The sequence below is a fragment of the Myxocyprinus asiaticus genome, chromosome 7 (genome assembly GCF_019703515.2).
Source record: "Myxocyprinus asiaticus isolate MX2 ecotype Aquarium Trade chromosome 7, UBuf_Myxa_2, whole genome shotgun sequence".
NCBI lineage: Eukaryota > Metazoa > Chordata > Actinopteri > Cypriniformes > Catostomidae > Myxocyprinus > Myxocyprinus asiaticus.
The window spans coordinates 12838617-12861888 of record NC_059350.1 but is presented as its reverse complement, the minus strand read 5'-3'; the positions used below and the strand labels follow the sequence as shown (position 1 = coordinate 12861888).

Below are 23272 nucleotides of genomic sequence, written 5' to 3'. Positions count from 1 at the left end.
AGCCATATTTCTCATTTTTAATCTACTGGGTTCTCAGCATAACCTTAATGATGGGGTCATTTTTACCCACCTGAAGATTAATTTAAAAAGGGGAAAGGATGGAATTGATAAAGAGAGAGAGAGAGAGAGAGAGAGAGAGAGAGAGAGAGAGAGAGAGAGAGAGAGAGAGAGAGAGAGAAGGAAAACTCATAACAGCTTTGCTATTAGACTATCAATTTCCAGGTTCAAGGACAAGATTCAAGATTTGTGAGTGCTATGTTTGGAGGGTCCTACAATGATGTAACTTTACAGAGCTGTTCGAGCAGCTTCACTTTATTTATATTTACACTGCCGTGGGACAAATGCTACCTTCAAGTGGACTTCGGAAGCTTCTACATTTGAGAACTAGGAAGATCCTATGTCCGAGACCGAGTTAGTTATTACGATATGCATTGAAGTCGGAAACAAAATACGGAAGCAGCGAAACAAAACAAATACTCAAGAAACGACAGTAAAAGCTCTTTTTTTTTCTGTTGCACTGGTGAATAAGAATACGTGACTACACCTACAGCACTTTTTTCTTCATAATCACTCCAACCAAGATCAAAATGATCAATTGTAATTCATCCTACAACTCTTAAGCTACATCCAGTAAACTTGGCACAGACCTTCAGGCTGTTCTGACTTAGTGTGCTTTGTCTTTTCTAACTGATCAGACAGATAGTTTTTCTGTAGCGGACAATTAAAAATTCCAAATGCTTACATTGATGGAATGTTAAAATGGGCAACTAGCTAAAACAACCAACACCTAGCAATCAGTCAGAACACCCTAGAAACACCTAGCAACCAGCCAAATTACCCTAGCAATGTCTAGCATTAAGCTAGAACACCTCAGTAATAAAAATAATAATTATAAAGACTCAAGCGTTGACCTAGCAACCACTCAACCAACCTTAGCAACCACTTAGTAATGCACAGTCTGCCTGTCTGAGGCCTGTATAACCTTTAAACTTAAAAAAAAAAAAAAAAAAAAAAAGGCTTTATCAAGCCAACATCAAAGTTTGTCAAGAAAAACTTTACCTAACTTGTTATTTTATGGTACAGCCTTCAAGTTGGGAGTGCACCTTTAATGCCTTTAAATGCAGCTTATGTAGGCAGCTCACTAGGTTTTTGGAACAGATCATTTCATTTATATGTTCAGTCAATCAGGCTTCACAAATTTTCATTGTGTTTCATTTTTACCTGTAAAACTAGCGGTAATAATATGATTACAGCTGTAATTTCATAATAACAAAAAACTATTGCAAAAAATAAAAAAATAAATAAACTGTAAAAGCAAGACTGTTATTTCTGTTTCTCTCATATTCCACCCACTCTTCTAAACAAAGCCGGCTGTCAGAATAGGGTAATATAATGTTTTAGACACAACACAGGAGGCAGGATAAAGCGCCACCACCAGAATAATATTTTGAGTGCTCATTTTCCAGCCACCCTCCATTTGTTGATTTCAAACAATTGTAGAGGTGCATTTAGACATAACTACATTCAAAAGTGTCAGGTGAGATGTTTCTCACTCTGTCTCTCACTCTCTTATTGCATCCGCTACGCATTGGCACCTCAGATAGCAGCCTTTTTTGTTTCCTCATCAGCAAGGCTCTGCCAAATAGTGTCTTGAAAGCATTAGGAACACTGTGCGCAAATCTCTGCATTACTTGCGACGCTGGTATGTTTTGGCCATCGGCCTTGTCTGTCAGAGTCTAAATTGCTGCCTCCTGAAAGCTGGCACTAGATGGTGAAAGGTGGAGGGGTGGGGGAAAACAGATGAAAAATGAATGAGCAAAGGATGAGTGCCAGAGGAGGGAACAGGTGGTATCTCCGGCCTTGCCATCTTTTCTCTTCTGTCTACCCTTCTCTTCTTAAAGGAATAGTTAACCCAAAAATGTTAATTCTGTTGATATCTACTCACCCTCTTGTTGTTCTAAACCTGTATTACTTTTTTCTTATGTGAAAAACAAAATGAGATGTTAGGCAGAATTTTAGCCTCAATCAACATTCACTTTCATTGCATCTTATTTCCATTCAATGACAGTCAATAGTGACTGACACTAACATTCTGCCTAAAAACTCTATGAAACAAAATATTTAGAAGACTTTAACTCCCTTCTTCCAATAGCTTCCTGCTCTCCTCTCCATCTGTTTCCATCTCTACCATGAGTTCATGCCTTTGTTAACATGAGATCAGGACCCAAGGCAGAAAGGTCTGATCTTATAAGAGGATGGGGATGTTAATGTCGTTTGCATTACAGTGTGTCATTTTAATGACCTTAAGGTCTTTAGATGCACCAGGCTTGATTAGAGTTGAGGTGTGTATGATCTTTGTTCTCACCAGTCTCTGAGAGGAGTTTAATTGACTCAAGAACACGCTCGGTGTAGACTCCGGGTTCATAGTTCTCCATCTCAGCATTAATAATGTGTACCACACGAGCAGCTCGGCCACGGATCGCCCCTGCTGTCCTGTCCAGCGTGTCCACGTCCCCCTCCTGCAGGGCGATCACACACTTATTCACATCCTCCAGGATGTGGTTTTCTGTTAAGAAAGAAAGAGAGAGAGAGGATGGGAGATAGAGAGAGAAAAAGAGAGAGAGGGAGAGAGAGAGAGAGAGAGAGAGAGAGAGAGAGAGAGAGAGAGAGAAGAAATTAGATAAAATAAGACTTAGAGGCCATTCACAACAGAACAAAGAACTTCAACAGTACTACTGTAGATTTTTTAGCGCAAGGACACATTTGGTGCGAACAGCCCCTTAAAGTATTATTGTTTTCACCACTTACAGAGCCCTTTGCTGTGCAAAGGCAAAGCACAGTAATTACAAATTTGGTACAAATATTTGGTTACTTAGATTATGATCTATCCTGTGACAGACAGATTAGGCTCAACTATGCTCAGATTGAAAGAAAAGAAAGTACAAAATCCATGTCAAAGGTTAAGTATGTAACATTTTTGATGTCAAAATACATTCTACTATCCCATTTTATTGGTCATTGACAACTATAAGTAAGCCATTCGTGGATTTACCTTCCCCAAAAGTATAAACACTGAGTCTCCCTGGCACTATCAAAACATTGATGTTTATATTTTGAGCGGGCCGCTCAGCGTGAGTTTGGAGCATGGCTACTTGTTCAGCTGGGGGAATATGAAAAACCATGGCAGATGTGTACAGAGGAAAAGAAAGTTAGCATCATCTACAGAGAGACAGAGAGAACGGAGTAAAACCAGAGTGAGCAATGGCATCACATTTACAAGGTGGAGGACACACACACACACACACACCACCAATGATGAGATCTCTCTGACCAACAGGAGAGCCAATAACGAGATCACCGCGCAAGTCGCTAATACACCGCCACCTTCCCCCCGTCTACAACAGCGATCTCGCCTAGAGCACCAAAATGGTCAGAAACTGTGCTGTCATTATGCTTACTAGTTACCAGAAGAACAATCCTAAACAATGTGCTGGATCCATCTCAAACCGTGCTGCTGTTCAGTTCGCCAATGTCATGGACAGACCCGTTTCCTCAGCCAAGATTTCTGTCCGGTATGTATATGTTACAGTGGACTTGTTCGTTAAGACATTAAACATTCATCACCTTTTATTTAGTATGGCCTATTTGTTCATAGGGAATCAGAGAGTGTGAAAGGGCATGATGAGTCTGAGAGGTGTTGGCTAAGGTTTTTTTGAAAACATACTTTATTTTTGTATATCCGTTAGGTGCCACTAGTAGTGCAGAAATTGCACACTTAACCTTTAAAACCAAGGCAAACTAAAAAAATAAAATAAATAAATAAATAAATAAAAACAAAAACAAAACCAAAAAAAAAAAAACTTTAAAAAAAAGTAATAAAGCCTTTTTTTTTTCATTTTTTCATTTTTTTTTTTTTTTTTCAGATTAGCCAATCCAAGGACCCCACAAATTTATTTTCTCAGAAACACTTTATAATAATCACTTATATTAAAAATCACTAGCATTACTAAATTATATAATTCTTTTTTAGATCTTTATGTAGTTAATGTTTATTCAAATGTCATATTTTTTAAAGAAATTTCAGTTACACTTTGTTTTCATTATAAAATGCATTAATTATCATGTATTATCATCATCATCAGGATCAGTCAGGGGGTGTGGGAATGATCTAAAAACTCAAGGGGACACATTCTAAATTTTACAAATTGAGTTATTTGTGAGTGAGGGGGACATGTCCCTCCCAGTTATAATGAGGCTACACCCCTGCTGCAAATTATCAATATATTTTTACAGCATTGATTATTTTGTGAAAAAAATAAATAAAATAAAAATAAAAAAATGCTTATTGTTACCTCATGTTAGTTCATAATGTTCAAGTAATGTTAACATATTAACATGTTAAAAATGTATATGTTGAATTTTACATTGACCAAGATTAATAAGTGCTGTAAATGTATTGTTCATTGTTAGGCCATGTTAAATAATGTTGTTAACTAATGCTAACAAATACAACCTTAGTTTAAAGTGTTCTATCTCCTTTCCTACAGTACTGTCATAGACCCCTGACTAAAACCCCTGGTCCTAGAATATATATATATATATATATATATATATATATATATATATATATATATATATATATACACACACATATATAATTATATATATATATATATATACCGATCAGCCACAACATTAAAACCACCTGCCTAATATTGTGTAGGTCCCCTCGTGTTGCCAAAACAGTGCCAACCTGCATCTCAGAACAGCATTCTGAGATGCTGTTCTTCTCACCACAATTGTACAGAGCGGTTATCTGAGTTACCGTAGACTTTGTCAGTTCGAACCAGTCTGGCCATTCTCTATTGACCTCTCTCATCAACAAGGCATTTCCATCCGCAGAACTGCTACACACTGGATGTTTTTTGTTAAAGGTTAACGCAGTCTAAAAACTACTTTCAAGACCACAGACCAACAGCTTTCATAATGCATCCATGGGTGGACTTTTTAAATCCTTGCAAGCTTGCGATTCTGAACCACGGCACGGTTCTTGATGAAAGTGTTATTTGATAAGATTTTAATAGCGAAGTCCTGATTAGATGCTTCCTCGAAGTAGCTTTAAAAAAGGCTATGTTTGTCCTTCCATTGCTGTTTGACAACAGGTCAAAGGAGCACATCAAAGGATTTCCTGTGAAATAAATTGCAGGGAACATAGCAATGCAGAAGAATATAAATTATTTTGGAAAATAAGCAAAGTTTCATCCAATGCTTTCTGTAGCACTTCCCAAAGATCCAAATGATTTGTAAGACTCTCCTAACAGCAGCTCGACACATCAAACACAGACTCATACATCCATAATACTCATTTCTAATCATTTACCATCAAATTTGTATGTTCTTTTGCCCATTTGCCAGTGTCAGATGTGGCTTTCTCCTTGAAACTCTGTCTAAAAGGCCAGCATCCTAGAGTCTTCTCTTCACTGTTGCAGATGACATTGTTGTTTGGCATGTACTGGCCATTAAAGCTGCCAGTTTTGGACCTGTGAGTTGTCTCTCTCAAACTAGAGACTCTGATGTACTTGTTGTCATGCTTCTGGGCCGCCAACGTCTCTCTTTACTCCTGGCCAGATCCAGTATGCTTTTTTATTTTAAGTCAAAAGTGCATATAATAGCCTTGCTCTCAAAAAAATAACAGTAAATTGATGATTTTAGAGAAATTTGTTTCTCTTTGGCCATTTTTCATACCAAAATTTGACTTGGAAAGTAAAGCAACTTGTTGGAAATGTGCGTGGAGTGTACTCAATACTCCAGCAACTGAAAAAGGCACTGTATTGTGATGTTGTCATTAAATAGCACAACTGTTTTCAACAGTTCTAATAAAAATAAAAGCACCAAGTTAGCACATTAGAATGATTTCTCAAGGATTAGGTAACGTGTTATTTTCTTAGTAGACTGGAGTAATGGGGCTGCTAAAAAAATGGGGCTATGGCATCATGAATTTTAAAATAAATTAAAATAACAAAAAGCTGTTTCAAATAGTAATAAAAATAATTGTCAACACTGGTAATGTTTTTTTTTTTTCTTCTTTTTTTTTTCTCAATTTTATGCATCCTTGGTAAACAAACATATCAATTTAATTTAAGAAGGAAAATGTCTTAATGACTCTAAACTTTTGAATGGTTGTGTATATAGTGTTATTTGTTGTTTTTGCGCAAGACCCAGTCAGTCTTCTTACTTCTGCCAGAAAAATTTCACAAGAAAGAGAAGTTGATGGAGAGGTGAGTGAGTTTCAGAAGAGGTTGGAGGTGAGATTGAGTACATGTTTGTCTTTACTGGGAAGAAACTGCAATGCTTTATTCGTAAAGAAAATAATTGTAAGAATGAAAGAATTCAATTAATGCCGTACTTACAAGAAGAAAAACATAACAAGCTAAACATGATAATGTCTTTGTTACTGATGTAACCTCTGTTCCCTGATGGAGGGAACGAGACGTTGTGTCGATGTAGTGACACTAGGGGTTCGATCTTGAGAGCCCCAATCACCTTTGCTTAAAATAGAAAAGGCCAATGAAAATTGGCGAGAGGAATTTGCATGCCACTCTCCACCCCGGACATACTGGTATAAAAGGAGATGGCGTGCATCACTCATTCAGATTTATGCTGAGGATCCGATGGAGAGTCCTGGCCATTTCAGCGGCCAGTTCAGCGCCGTGGCAGGAGGGACAGAACGTCTTGTTCTCTCCATCAGGGAACAGAGGTTACATCAGTAACCAAGACGTTCCCTGTCTGTCACTCATTCGACGTTGTGTCGATGTAGTGACACTAGGGGTTTCTATAGAAATGCCGCAGGCGCTGAACCATGTCACGAGGCACGGAAGAGTGGACACGGGCAAGCTGCTGCGTGCCTCGCAGTGAGCGCACAACCATGTCGTGACCTTCCAGTGAGTTAGGTAAGGCGTCTCCCTAGTCCAGTTAAGGGGGAAGAAGGCACTTACCCAAGTAGGCTACCGGCGGTGCCTTTCTTAATTTGCTGTTAAGCAATCTCCTGCTGAGCACTTTCTAGAATAGCGCTGGGAAGTGCTCTTCCCTCTCCAGGAAGGAGAGCACTATGGAAACCACATCCTGCCAGAGGCAGGTTAACATGTGGAGCATACCTCACATGGACTTACCAACGGGGAAGTTCATATATGGAATGATACCATAGGATGACCCTATCTACAGAGAGGGTACGCAGCACAGTGGCCAAGACAGAGAGAGCTCTGACAAGGGGAAGCACAGGTTTCACCTAATGGGGGAACCGAACAGTGGAAACTCATCATACGGTATTACCAAAGGGGAATCACCATGCATGGAGCACTGAGCCCAAGCAGGCTCACACAAATGGGCTCACCTGATATTCGTCACTGGACAGTGCTAAAGAATTAAAGAGGCGTCCGGAGTTCACCGGTATGGGGAACTGTTGTGGACCAAAAGCACACATTATTACCTTTGAAAAAGGGGAAAGGCACAATGCAAGCGGTACACCCAACCGGCCGCCCGGTCTACCTGCTGTTACCGCGTAACACTCGGGTCGAAACCGGGTCTATGCGTAGGTTATAAAACCTCGCAAAGGTATTGGGCGTAGTCCAACCTGCAGCTCTGCATATGTCTGCTAGAGAGGCTCCCCTTGCCAGTGTCCAGGAGGATGCAAAACCTCTAGTGGAGTGCGCCTGGACCCCCAAGGGGCACGGCAAGTCCTGAGACTGGTATGCGAGACTAAAGCTCTGCGTGCGGTCCAGATAAACGCACAGGGCATGAACTGGACACAGCAATGACATGGCCGGGTCTTCCTCCTCTGAAGGGAGCACTTGCAGGTTCACCACCTGGTCCCAAAAAGGAGTGGTGGTAACTCTGGGCATGTAACCAGGCCGGGGTCTCAAGATCACGTGAGAGCGTGCTGGTCTGAACTCCAGGCATTCTCTGGTAACAGAGAGCGCCTGCAGGTCCCCTACCCTCTTGATGGAAGTGAGCACCACCAGGAGGGCCATCTTTAGAGAAAGAGCGCTGAGCTCAGCCTGCTCCAGGGGCTCAAATGGGGCTCTATGTAGGGCAGGTAGGACCACAGAGAGATCCCAAGAGGAGATCTAGGAGGATTCAATCTCCTCGTGCCTTTGAGGAACATGTTCAGGTCACGCTGTCGTGAGGGACTGCTGTCCAGTGTATTGTGGTGAGCTGCTATGGCAGCCACGTACACTTTCAGGGTAGAGGGAGACAGCTGTCTCTCCAGCCCTTGCGCAACTCGGCTACGGGGATGGGCTCTATTGCTCCCTTCGCCAGAAGGGTGGCCACTTCTGCCCAAAGGACCCTGCACCGTAGTGGAGAGGATGCCACTGAACCGGGGCGGGGTCTGGCGAACTGGATTGTATAGCCGAGGCGAATCGTCCTGATGAGCCACCGTGAGGGGCTGGAGAGCTCTAACCAGGCCTCCAGCCTCCATGACAGTGGCACCAGGGGGACGACTGGACTTACTGTGCCCGGGCAGGGTGGTTCGTGGCAAGGCAGAGCAGGCGCCCCACATGGAAGACAGCCCAGGGGGGACGTGCTGCTCCGCAAGCCCGCAACGGTGGCCGGTGACTGGGAGTGGGCGAGCACCCCCAGAGACCAGCACACTTACCTGTTCGCCGGCTGTCTCTCAACGGAGAACAAGGGAATGGGAAGTACTCGCGTTCCTCTGATTGACCGGAAAGACTTCCAGCGCCTGGCCGTTGCAAGTGCACTGGCCCAGGGAATGAGGAAACTGCTCTTTTATTTACCATGTGGGTGCCGAGGCCCAGAGGGCACTTGGCAATATCATACCACACACTGGCCCAGGGGCGATGGTGGGGCTGGAGAGATATCCCAGGCCAGACCGGTCAGGAGCGGTCACCTCATCCCTGGGTGGGCCATGTCAGGACTGCCTCGAAGCCCGTCTGGGGTTCTTGGGGGCTGACTGACGGGCAGATGGAGTCGACTTCCCGCGGGAGGATCTTTTTCTCTGAAGCCGGCTTGCGGGCTCCGATTGTACAGGAGCCAGGGCCGGAACCGCAGGGGAATTGCTCTGGTGAGAAGCAGACGGGGTGCGGGATCTCAGTGGCCTGAAGGCGGCCGAGTTGCACCACGGCAGGATGTGTAAAATTGCCTCGGTCTGCTTTTTCACCGTCGAGAATTAACGGTGTCACCAAAAAGCCCCCCTTAGGAGATGGGCGCATAAAGGCGAGGTCGGTCGCAGTGCGCAGTTCCTGCATGAGCCCTGGGTCGGTCCTACCCTTGTGCATGTCTTTTAGCGCCTTGGCCTGGTGGACCTGCAGGATGGCCATGGTGTGCAGGGCGGAAGCGGCCTGACCCACGGCCTTGTAAGCCTTTGTCATTAAAGAGGAAGAGAACTTACAGGCCTTGGAAGAGAGCCTTGATCGGTCACGCCAGGTGGCTGCGCCCTGCAGGCATAAATGCACTGCTATGGCACACTCTACTTGGGGAAGCTCGACATATACCTTAGCCATTTTGCTGTTGAGGGAAGTCAGAGTGGACGAGACCGCGAAGCGTGTACGGGCAGTAAAAGGTGCCCTCCGGGAAGAAAGGCACTGAGGCGGGGTGCGGCAGTGAGTCACACTCCGAGCCCAGAAACCAATCATACAGCTGTGAATGCTCAGGGCAGGGTGGAGGGTTCCACTTCAGCCCGATGTTCGCAGCTGCCCGGGCAAGCACGGCTGCCATCTCAGCATCCGACTCATCCTGTGCTCTACCACCTGTGGGCGGGAACTCATAAGATTCATCCACTTCTGATAGCAGAAGCCCACACTCTGATGCTGCGACTGAAAGATCATCCTCGTCGCGAGCTGCGAACGACATATTAAACCTGCCCTGATGCAGACTGCTTGCATCGCTCGACAGCTCGTCCGGACAGAATGACCGTGCTGGGGGATGGGAGGTCCGCGGGGGCTGAGCCGGCGGAAACGCTCCCATGTCCACATCCAGATCGCCCACGGTGCTTGCCAACCCGGCCGGCTGAGCATCAGCCCAGGATGGACCGGGTTGGGGAGCAGCCGTAGTGGCTCCTTGCTTCGTGAAGAAGGAAGTGAGCCATAACCGCAATGTTCTCATGGGCATGTTCTCGCAATGAGAACATAACCCTTCCACGAAAGCCGCCTTGGCGTGCTGGTGCCCCAGACACTCGAGGAAGATTTCATGGGTATCCGGAGGGGAGAGATAACGGCCACATCCAGTAGCGCAAATGAGGAAGGACATCTTTAAAAAGACGGCAAGCGTTTGCGCGAGCTCTTTTAGAAGGAAATATACTCTTTCTAATATACTCTTTTAGGACCTGCAGACTCAGGCTGCCGAAGCGCCCAGGGGAAACACAGCATTCAACCTTGTGAGGGTGACCACTGATATGCGGCGTAAGAATCCAGCAGTGTAGCAAAGAGTGAGAGGACGAACACACATGCATTCGGCTCCGAAGGAAAAATTTGAATGAGTGATGCATGCCATCTCCTTTTATACCCGTATGTCTGGGGCGGAGAGTGGCATGCAAATTCCACTTGCCCAATTTTCATTGGCCTTTTTTATTTTAAACAAATGTGATTGGGGCTCTCAAGATCGAACCCCTAGTGTCACTACATCGACACAACATCAAGTGAGTGACAGACAGGGAACTTTAGTTCAGGCACTTCTGCAGATGAATATTAAAGAAAACCTATAAATACCAGATAATGTGCTCAAGGAAAAGTGAGCTTTATGGCACTGTGTGACATAAAAGCACTATTTGATCATGTAATGAGCACTTCTATAAAAACAGCCACCTAATTTAGGGCAAAATGTTTGAGCACCAAGATTTATATATATAGTGAAGTGAATAACATTGATTATCTCGTTACAATGCCACCTGTCAAGAGGTGGGATATATTAGGCAGCAAGTGAATAGTCAGTTCTTGAAATTCATGTGTTGGAAGCAGGAAAAATGGGCATGCGTAAGGATCTGAGCGACTTTGACAAAGTGCCAAATTGTGATGGCTAGACGACTGGGTCAGAGCATCTCCAAAATGGCAGGTCTTGTGGGGTGTTCCCTGTATACAGTGGTTAGTACCTATCAAAAGTTGTCCAAGGAAGGACAGGGTCATGGGCACCCAAGGCTCATTGATGCACATGGGGAGTGAAGGCTAGCCCATCTGGTCTGATCTCACAGATCTACTGTAGCACAAATTGCTGAATAACTTAATGCTGGCCATGATAGAAAGGTGCCAGAACACACAGTGAATCGCAGCTTGCTGCGTATGGGGCTGCGTAGCCGCAGACTGAGCAGAGTGCCCATGCTGACCCCTGTCCACCGCTGAAAGCGCCTACAATGGGCACGTGAGCGTCAGAACTGGACCATGGAGCAATGGCAGAAGGTGGCCTGGTCTGATGAATCATGTTTTCTTTTAGATCATGTGGATGGCTGGGTGCGTGTCCATCGTTTACCTGGGGAAGAGTTGGCAGCAGGATGCACTATGGGAAGAAGGCAGGCCGGCAGATGCAGTGTGATGCTCTGGGCAATGTTCTGCTGGGAAACTTTGTGTCCTGGCATTCATGTGGATGCTACTTTGACATGTACCACCTACCTAAAGATTGTTGCAGACCACGTACACCCCTTCATGGCAAAGGAATTCCCTGATGGCAATGGCCTCTTTCAGCAGGATAATGCGCCCTGCCACATTGCAAAAATCAGGAATGGTTTGAGGAACATGACAAAGAGTTCAAGGTGTTGACTTGGCCTTCAAATTCCCTAGATCTCAATTTGACTGAGCATCTATCGGATGTGCTGGACCAACAAGTCCGATCCATGGAGGCCCCACCTCGCAACTTACAGGACTTAAAGGATCTGCTGCTAAAATGTTCGTGCCAGATACCACAGGACACCTTCAGAGGTCTTGTGAAGTCCATGCCTCTATGGGTCAGAACTTTATAACATTCATAAGTTTGTAGGTTCAAACTTAATTTTTAAACATGTAGAATTATCAGAATCATATTAGAATCCTGAACTCTCCTGCTGCAAAGTGGATTCTCAGACTATTAAATTACCTGAAACAGACAGGAAGTCATCAACGGAAGTGATGTCATCTACAGCCTCAGTCAGTATGCGCACTTGCTTCTCCCATTGGTCCTTGAAGACGTCCATGTTGTCCTGGGCAACCTTGCTTTGAGGGCGGGCGGCCAAGGTGAGGGCTGCATTGATTACCTGTGAGAAGAACAATATGATTTGCATCTTTAAACATACCTAAATCAAAAACTACAAGAAAATAATCAGAGTCACACTACTGACAAATGTTATAAACAAAATAGTGAAGCCAAATGTAGTTGATTTTCAACAGTCAATTTCTCAACAAAAGGAGGCTTCAGTTATGTCTACTTATATTCCAAGACAAGCAAGCAATTAATGTAAATTATGTGGTTACAAATGTTATTTTCATCAAAACATGACAGCTGTCCCCACAGAAGTGGTTCATGAAATCCAACATCAAGATCTAAAGGTCTCTCGATGTTGCTACAGACAAATTTGTCTGTGCTAAATGCTCTCAAATGTCTTTTACATTGCTGTGAGGCAGCAACCTCAAGCAACTCTTTACTCTTTACAATTACTTCTAGTTTTCTAAGTGGTATAGCTTCACTTGCAGTGGCTTTCTTAATCAAGAGGCCTACAGTGAAAATGTTTCTTGAATCTTTATACCTCACTTCCTCCATCAGTCCCTTTGTTCCATTAGCCAGTGCAGGGTTTCCTGTGAAACTACTTCAACCCCACACCTCAGATGCAATTTATTCAATTCAACCTACTCTAGAGTCAGGTTGGATTTCAGATAAGAATAGTAGGTTTCTTTCTTTCTTTGTCCTTTCATTCTTTGAAAACCATAATTTGTTTGCAGGCATCTATGGTGGGGATTTGTGATAACTGGAGTATTCTTCAATCATAACACCACTTAAAGCTGAAATGAAATCAAAATTTACCCTATTTACTTATTAATACACATTCCTGGAATGATTCAGTGTGTGCTATTTCAGAGAAAGAAATTGTTGTATTTGTAATCACTCATCAAAATACAGTAAATTTGTCCAACTTCAAAACTACTTTGTATTCGGTTGATGTCACCAAGACCTTGTATTTTTTCAACCCCTCTCCTCTAAAACACCTATCATGTAGATACTTTCTTATTTTTTCCTTACTGAATGCCCTGTCTCACTTGCAACTAAATCACATTACAGAAGTAAAATGGGTTTCAAATACCATTTCATGTTGCCTTTAAAGAGGTGAAAATATCTGATGTGAGTTATATTTTGATGTTGTTTGCTGTCATCAGAAATCTGAAGCCCAACACTCAAGCCAGAGGCATATACTAACTGTTTATGCTTTGAGCATGAATTATTTTTTTGCCACCAACCATATAAATCTGATCCAAACCACTTAAAGAGGCACTAGAATACTAATCACAGACAGTGTGTTTGGATGGCAGGCTTGGTGGACTTTTACCTGAGGACACAGGCTATCAATCTGTGTAGCTGCCATGCGCACTAACTTCACACCCTCCTCATTGTTGGAGATGGAACAGGCGAGGTTGGCCACCTATAAGAGACAGAGAGAGATTAGTGAGTCACTGGGTCATTTGCACAGGGAGGTTGAAGTATAGAGTGACCTTGCTTGAACAACCCACCAGTTCTGCTTGCCAGACTTGTGTAAATCATGCAGGTTAGACTAGCATTTGGACAAGGGCAAATAAAGCTCCTGAACAAAGTGCACACACATACACACACACACGGAGGCATACAGAAATACACAGTCCTTTTCGCTGTTCATGTTGTCAGCTATCAGTGCTGTGTGCAATGGATAAGGATTTAATGCTTGGCTTCAGAAGGCAATGTCTGGGCAAAATATGTACAGAGGGTTAGCGCTCATTCAAGTGTTAGATTGGTATTTGTCATTTCTCAGTGTGAAGAACATGATTTGTGGGCCCCTCATCTCCCTACCATACCACCTTGGTCTCTCAAATTACTATTTAAAAAATAGCTGCTATTTGAATAATTAGTATTAAACACAGAAACTGTATTTTGAATTTAGCAGGGCAATCTCTTGGATGTATTAGAGGCTGGGCGGCACGGTGTCTCAGTGGGTAGCACTGTCGGCTCACAGCATGAAGTTCCCTGGTTTGAGTCCTGGCTCTCCCAGGGCCTTTCTGTGTGGAGTTTTCATGTTCTCCCCGTGTTTGCTTGTGTTTCCTCTGGGTGCTCCGGTTTCCCCCACAGTTCAAAAACATGAAGGTTAAGTGAATTGGAAATTCTAAAATTGCCTGTGAGTGTGTGTGTCTGTGTGTTTTAGCCCTGTGATGGACTGGCCACCTGTCCAAGGTGTTTTCCTGCCTTCAGCCCAAGACAGCTGGGATAGGCTCCAGCACTACCCATGACTCTACATAGGACAAGCGGCTTGAAGATGGATGGAAGGATAGTATTAGAGGCTGCTGTTTCCTTTTCTCCTGTAAGGTGATAAAGGGACAGAGATTTGTTCCCATGCACTTCAGAAGCTACCACTGCGAAACACAATTACCCTAAAAATGTCAGCGGGCACACAGAGAGGGGACCTAATTGGAGATCGCTGATTTCCTGTTGTTCACTCATAAAGTAATGGTACTTTTTCAATCTGTACTTCAAACCATACCCAAGTACTATGGTGGAATAACAAGGGTCTTCAGGGTTCATTATTAAAGTTCATGTGCATTTGTAAAGTACATAAGCATGGGTCACAATGATTGACAAGTCGTCCAACAAAGGGCAATGCCTACACTCTAGAGTTTACGCTGTGTCAGTGAACACTGCAAGTGCATTGATTTCAATAAAGATGGTGCGTCAGAAGGATGGATAGAGAAATTGCAAAGACTTGCGAAAGTGATGTCCATCATGCATGCAGAAGTTGAGAACATTTCAATTTTTAGCACAATGCACGCTGACATAAGCATGCGTTGACCAATGAAAATTTTAGATAGGTCTGCTTTCTATATTCCCGCTTAAATTCAGACTGACACAACACTTACACAATAGCCATGCACATTCAGATGACCGTCTTTGGCTATTGTGCCACATCTCGCCCTGTTTCTTGCGCATCCCCACCACGAGAGTTGCGTTTGTACATACAACTTTTAAGAATGTGTCCAGAGACCCCTGCATTGCATTTCATTTTGTTGCGCTCCATCTAGCTGTTTTTAAAACACAAGAATGAGTATGCAAATTTCCCCTATAAAACATGTTTGATATTTTTAGCGGTGGTTCTTCAATAACCATGCTGACAGCATGCTGTGCTGTACCTGATTTACAAGATAACACCCTTTCGGAAACGTTGCATTTTTACATCACATTAAAAGAACCGCTGCTTCAGCCATACACATTCAGACGGACATATTTGGTTGTTGTGTCACATTTTGTCAATGGATTCAAGGCTTATACTGTTTGAGCATAACAGTTCAGTGTAAGCTTACTGACGCTCCAAAGTTTTGCACTCTCACGAATGCTCTCATTAAAAACAAAGCTGTCTAATCAGCATAATAAATACATTATCTACACCGCGTCTATGCCTTGATTAGAATGGGAGCATTTTAATTTTGTTATGTTGCTCATTTGCAGTGTATTTATCATCTACGTTGCAAGCGAACAGCGTAGCATGCAATTAATCCAAATCGACAATGTTTTCTGAGTGTCTCACAATGAGCGTTGCGTTTTTAAGTTCAACTTTTAAGAATGCATCCAGAGACATGTTTCCATTCTGTTGCACTCCATCTAGCTGTTTTCAACACAAGAATGCATAATATGTGAATGTTCCATATAAAACATGTCCAGTCGGGGCCAGCTGGACCTGAAAACAGCCGAGTTATACAGGTCTTCCTAAGACCAATTAGTCGATTAGTAGTTCAGACAACCCACGACAAGTCTATTATGAAAATATGTAGTTTTGCACATCCCTGAAATCATTAGGCCAGTTTACTGAAGAAAAGTAAAGGATTAAAGTAGCAGTTGGCCCCTCTATGTTAAATTCCTCCTTGTCTAATTTGCACTTGCCCGCCACCCACAGGTTACCCATCACTTAGTGCGTCTGGCAATGCTGGATCAGTGTGTGTAATGTGAGTACATGTGTGTGACAAGAAAAGGTCTCTCTCTCTCTTATGCCCGCTCGATTCCATCAACTGAAAAGCATCTGCACAGGGTGGGCTGCACAGATTGGATGCTAAAAGCCTGGCTGTCTCCCACCTCCTTCCTGCCAAATACTCTTCTAAGTCATGGGACCTGACAGAAAATGGCAGATTATGACACAGAAAGTTTATAATTTGGTGACACATCAGACCTTGATGAAAGGCACTAATAGGTGTGTCAATCCCTTTCGATAACAATCCAGCAATGGTGTTACAAGCATCTCGTCCTCTGGTGGGCATAAATCAGATTACATGGCAGCCATGAGTGAGGATTTTGACGGCACTAAAGTGACATATGCCTGCTGGTAAGTGCAATGTGAGTGAAGCCATATCAACAGGCTTTTCCTCTTTTTTAAAAGGTAAATTGAGGCAAATCAAATTTGTGTTAGAAGATTCTTGCTTCCAGCCCTTTTTCTCCTGTTTACCACTGACAGCTCTGAATGCTTTGATGGATCACTCTTGCGTTTAAAGGTGTGGATGCACGTGTGTGTGTGTGTGTGTGTGTGTGTGTGTGTTACTGTGCCAGTAAAACAGTGAAAACTGAAGTACTTGAGGGTTGCAGTTGACAGAGACAGAGGCATATGCAGTGTTATAAAGTGTAGAGTACCTGTGGTATGAGACAGACTTAGCATTAAAGGGATACTTCACCCAAAAATGAAAATGCTGTCATCATTTACTAATTTTTTCTTATAACATGCATTTTGTATCTGGATATTATCTGAGTACTCTTTAGCTGACACCTTGCACTCCAATGCATCTTCAATGAGATCTAATAGAGATCTAATTACACTTAAAGGCTTACTGATAATATCAGCGGTTGCATTAACTGAAAATTTTCCAATGAAAATTATGTCTGTTATTTTGACAGATAAAAAAATAGGCAGATGCTAATAGTGGCAAGCATTATTTGCACCCCAACCCTGGTGCAAATAATGGTAAATGCTATTTTTAACCCATTGCAAATAGTAGCAAATACTATTTGCACCCCTATTTAAATACTTACAGTATAGGGGCATCACTGCAGCATCTTGTTTATTGTGTTTATATACAGTCCCATATATACCCTACACCAACCCCTACCCCTAAACCCAACCCTCACCTTCCCTTACAAAAATTAACCGTGGCTTTACTACAGTGACATAGTGTCACCATGGTATTTTGTAGAAAATTATAGTAACCACAAAATTAAACATAGTTACTACATTAACACCATAATACTGTAGTAATACCATGGTTAATTGCATCAAAGTGATGGTATGTTTACTATTAAAAGTAGTATTAAAGGAAATATTAAGAGATGAGACAGGAAACAGGATGGGGAACAGAATGGGACAATAGGTGGATTCTAACATGGGTCGCCCACATGAAAAAGCAGATTCGAACCGGCATGATGCCTCACACCATTGCAGCGACAATTACATGTATAGCTCTGGTCCTTGTAAACATCAAGGTTTCCACAAGACTGATAGGGTGCAAATAGCCTTGCTGTATCTGCTATCTTTTTAACTTTGCAGGACCAAAAAGAAAAAAAAAAGAAAAGAAAAGAAAAAAAAAGGCCATTCAACCCAAACACCAAACCCTAACCCAAGATGGAGAATTTACAAGCTAGTGTGTCAAAGTTTGTCAGCCTGGCTTTATATGTTGTCATGTGTTATGAGATTATGATCCAATCACCGAAAACATATGTTAATGCCAGGGGGCCAGAGAGAAGGCAGACTATTGGACCAGATGAGAAGGTAGGGGGCTGTGTTTGTTCAACAGGCTGGCAGTGTGGGATTCACAGCGTTTACAGTGAAATACTATCCTGTCATGTAGTTGGGTGGAGGCTGTTGCTCCCCTTCACCAGCCCTTCATACTCTGAACACACAGTCAAACCAGCAGCGTCTGGATTGCAGCCAGAACTGGCCAATGCTCCTGCACTCAATTCTCAGAATTGGATCTCAGCCAAGACACAGTGTCTGGCCAAAAATACTAATTGCAATTATCTGAAGAACCGCTCCTCCTTTGTGGCTCCTTTTTTATTTTCTCAAAGAGAAGGCCACTGTTTGGTAGCCAGGGATGTCAAAATAATATTCATGAGTTTCATGCTGAGTAGAGACAAGTGTGTGTGTATGGGGGCAGGTTTAAGTGGTTTATGAGGACTTTTTTTTTTTAGGTTACAAACTTGTAATTACAAGGGTATTATGTTATAAATGTGGTTTATGAGGACATTTCTAGTGTCCTCATAATTTAAATTGCTTAAAAAAAAACATACAAAACGATGTTTTATTGAAAATGTAAAAATGCAGAAAGTTTTTTGTGAAGGTTAGGTTTAGGGGTAGGGGTAGGGTTAGGGGATAGAATCTATAGTTTGTACAGTATAAAAATCATTATGTCTATGGAAAGTCCTCATAATGATAGCTACACCAACATGTATGCCTGTATTTGTGTGTGTATGGGTTTGGGTGGTTTACAAGGACATTTTTTTAGGTTACAAACTCGTAATTACAAGGGTATTATGCTATAAATGTGGATTATGAGGACATCTGTAGAGTACCCATAATTCAAATCACTTAAAAAAATTAAAAAAATAAATAAAAAAATGCAGAAAGTTTTTAGTGAGGGTTAGGTTTAGGGGTAGGGTTAGGGGATAGAATCTATGGTTCGTACAGTATAAAAATCATTATGTGTACTACACATAGTTAACTAATATTGACATTATATTCATGGTGTATAGCTAGAGGGGAACTGAGTAGGGGCCTAAAGATGATAATTTTCAGGCATGATTTCAGATCGAGTTATTTATTTAAACCGCACGAGGACTTTTCAGAATTTTATGTTACAGCATAACTTTCTTTAAAGCTGCTTTGAAACAATGTGTGTTGTTAAAAGCACTATATAAATAAAAATGACTTGACTTGACCACTGATTTCTGAGCATTTCATTTGGCACCCATAAAGAGAATATCAATACACACCCTCTTGGCTTACCCTTGAACAGTTCTTAAATAATGTATATAAATTAAATAAAATGAACAAAGCTATGTTCATTGAAAACATTAACCATACATAGTAGTATATAAAAAATAAAAAAAAATTAAAAAAATATTTGTACATGCTACAACTCAATTTAACTAGGTACAGGCTACCAAAGTAATTTATTTTAAACATGTAAGATTTTAAGAACATTAAGTGATAGATAGACAGACAGACAGATAGATAGAGTTTATCATAGAACATGATACTATTTAATAGTGTAATGTGTGTGTATATATATTTATTTTTTATTTATTTTATAAAAACTATTAAAACAGGCTTATGTGTCTTACAATAATAATAATAAAAAAAAAAAAACTTTACAAATGAACACTATGGCTCTCTTCCAAAATCTAGTGAGCGGCCTATGTAGGCGACAATTTAAAGATAGTTTGTTGCGCATTCAAAAGCGCTATGAGCAAGCTCGTTCACAGTTGCATGCATGTTCTCGTGATAACTAATATCTATCTATCTATCTATCTATCTATCTATCTATCTATTCATTTTTGGGTAACTGATCTTTAAAGGCAACATATTGTAGATTCACTCCTGACGTGAAGGCTGCTCCAAAAAATGCCTTCGTTTGGCCCAAAAATATAAATAAATAAATAACATACATTTCCAAACTCTATTGAAATTAATTGTAGATTGGGTCTTCTGTGTGCTGCATATATAAAGTGTTCCAAATCGGTCAGTTAGGGTCAGCATTTGGTCTGGGATACTACAATAAATTATGCAGGCAGTAGACAGGTAGATTTTGAAACAGAGGCTATGCCTCCTCTCTGTTTGAACATTAGAATTTGTGTTTCACCCCTTCTTGGTGGAACCTTTCGACCATTGCTGACAAGAAATAGGTATAATTTATGTAATGTATTTCAATCTGCAAGATTACTGCATGAGTGTCTCTAGCATGCAGGCTGCACAGTTCATGGACACTAGAGCAAGATCTGAGAGAGAAGGGAAGTTTATATCAGGAGAGAGCTGGTTAAGAGTGGGGCACAAGAAGGTGTTAGCCTGCCTGCTCCCCTTTATTCCCCAACCACACGCCGGTCAGAGTGTAAATAAATCAGCCTGTCAGCATTATGAAGCAGAACAGCCCACTGGGGGTGAATAAACACAGGTCGCTAAGCGTGACCATGCAAGAGCTAGCAACAAACCTCAACAGCACAGTCCCACATGTCTGGGGCCTGATGACCCCTGAAGAGTCTACACGAAATGTTGGGACAGCCTAGACAAATGCATAGGCTTTACATGGGATTGATTTAAATGCTAAGTTACAGGGAAATAGCAAAAGTGCTGGGCTTATCAGAGTTGCAGACACTGCAGTACAGTGTTTAATGCAGAAAATGCAAGTTCAAATCTGACTTGCATAATCAATTCCCGTTCCTGACCATTTCATGTCCTCTCAATATTGTTCCTTGCAAAAAAGTTGCAAAAAAGGTCAAACAATAAAAACAGCTCTGAACCTACCACTAACCCAGGTAATACTGTTAATTTTACAGGGGCCTTCTAACAAGGTACACTATATTGCCAAAAGTATTCACTCACCCATCCAAATAATTGAATTCAGGTGTTCCAATCACTTCCATGGCCACAGGTGTATAAAATGAAGCACCTAGGCATGCAGACTGCTTCTACAAATATTTGTGAAAGAATGGGCCGCTCTCAGGAGCTCAGTGAATTCCAGCGTGGTACTGTGATAGGATGCCACCTGTGTAACAAGTCCAGTCGTGAAATTTCCTCGCTACTAAATATTCCACAGTCAACTGTCAGTGGTATTATAACAAAGTGGAAGCGACTGGGAATGACAGCAACTCAGCCACAAAGTGGTAGGCCACGTAAAATGACAGAGCGGGATCAGCGGATGCTGAGGCGCATTGTGCGCAGAGGTCGCCAACTTTCTGCAGAGTCAATCGCTACAGACCTCCAAAGTTCATGTGGCCTTCAGATTAGCTCAAGAACAGTGCGTAGAGAGCTTCATGGAATGGGTTTCCATGGCCGAGCAGCTGCATCCAAGCCATACATCACCAAGTGCAATGCAAAGCGTTGGATGCAGTGGTGTAAAGCACGCCGCCACTGGAATCTAGAGCAGTGGAGACGCGTTCTCTGGAGTGACGAATCACGCTTCTCCATCTGGCAATCTGATGGACGAGTCTGGGTTTGGCGGTTGCCAGGAGAATGGTACTTGTCTGACTGCATTGTGCCAACTGTGAAGTTTGGTGGAGGGGGGATTATGGTGTGGGGTTGTTTTTCAGGAGCTGGGCTTGGCCCCTTAGTTCCAGTGAAAGGAACTCTGAATGCTTCAGCATACCAAGAGATTTTGGACAATTCCATGCTCCCAACTTTGTGGGAACAGTTTGGGGATGGCCCCTTCCTGTTCCAACATGACTGCGCACCAGTGCACAAAGCAAGGTCCATAAAGACATGGATGAGCGAGTTTGGTGTGAAAGAACTTGACTGGACTGCACAGAGTCCTGACCTCAACCCGATAGAGCACCTTTGGGATGAATTAGAGCGAAGACTGCGAGCCAGGCCTTCTCGTCCAACATCAGTGTCTGACCTCACAAATGCGCTTCTGGAAGAATGGTCAAAAATTCCCATAAACACACTCCTAAACCTTGTGGAAAGCCTTCCCAGAAGAGTTGAAGCTGTTATAGCTGCAAAGGGTGGGCCGACGTCATATTAAACCCTATGGATTAAGAATGGGATGTCACTTAAGTTCATATGCGTCTAAAGGCAGATGAGCGAATACTTTTGGCAATATAGTGTACATTACAAATATTAATTTTACTAATTATATTGTATTAGTTTTTCATCATTTTGGTCACATTTTGGCATTTTTAAAATGATAAATCCATGTATTCAATCAATAATTATGATATTACATTTAATATATAATTTTTTGTTAAATGATTATTGTTAAATTGAATAATATGTACTATTTACAAGTATTTACACTGATTTGTTGAACACACGTTAAAACCGGTACTGTCTCTTTAAGAAAACCAGCATTTCTGTAAAGAGCCTATGTAGATGAACGCATGTTAATGAGAGGGGACATGAATGGCTTTATCTCATCTGTGCCATTAATGGTTAGAATTAATTGTTTCTTTTTTGTTGTTTTTGATGAAAAGCTGACTGTAGAGAACGGAAAGGGTATTAAAAGAGACATAATCGAGATCGATATTGGGATTTAAGGATCAGTATCGAGATCATTCAAATGAAGATCGCGATGCATCTGAAAATCTATATTTTTACCCACCCCTAATGGTAGTGGCATAATATTTTTGGAAGTACCTTGTTGTACCACGTAAATGCCTTGGTCCATGAATAATCATTGAGTACCATGGCACACAGTAGCCCAAAATTCAAGCCACACTCAAGCCACAAATTTATGAATTTGATTGCATAGACAACAGATATCATACCAAGTGGCATCTGCAAACAGATTATAATAAACCTTTTCTAAGAACTAACTTCACTTTCATTTTAATTGTTTTTGCAGTTACTTTTAACTAACTGATCTCAAGGTGATTTTTAGTTGATGTATGAAGTCAGTTCCCCTCAACCCTAGAGCAGTTTATAGGCTTTTCATGAAAGGGTCCAAGTTCTTTCTGTCATTGAGCAATATATCTATTGTTTTATCATTTAAACCCTGACAAGCTTTTTTTTTTTTTTTTTTTTGAAACATTTTGCTTGAAAAGTGTGCTTTTAAAACAGTCATTTGGATTCATATTTTGTCATTTGTAATGCAATGATACACATTTCTAAGTGTAGCTTAATGTCCGAATACTTTTTTGGGGCCACTGTAAAAGTACCATGGTATTATCATCTGATATCATCACTGTACCATAGTACTACCAGAATACTTTTTGTAAGGGACAGGTGCTCTAAACAGATATTCTTCATTTAGATCACCTTTTTAGAAAGAATATACTGGAAGAACCCAGCCCTCAATCCTGTAAATAAATGCTGACAACTTTTATAAACAGCAGCCAATCAAGACTGAGTTTTCCCATTCTCATAATAAATGAAGCAGGT

The 23272-nt window shown here is 41.9% G+C and overlaps 1 protein-coding gene across 2 annotated transcripts in view; it reads right to left on the bottom strand.

The window, feature by feature from the left end:
• LOC127444421 (catenin alpha-2-like) overlaps window positions 1-23272 on the bottom strand; it is a 786240-nt gene that overhangs the window by 52249 nt on the left and 710719 nt on the right. For both annotated transcript variants that reach the window (XM_051703784.1, XM_051703785.1), the window contains exons 10-12: window positions 13517-13609; window positions 12076-12232; window positions 2366-2566 (exon numbers count right to left, since the gene is read on the bottom strand). In XM_051703784.1, the coding sequence (XP_051559744.1) occupies window positions 2366-2566; window positions 12076-12232; window positions 13517-13609 (451 nt within the window). The remainder of the gene's footprint in view (window positions 1-2365; window positions 2567-12075; window positions 12233-13516; window positions 13610-23272) is intronic.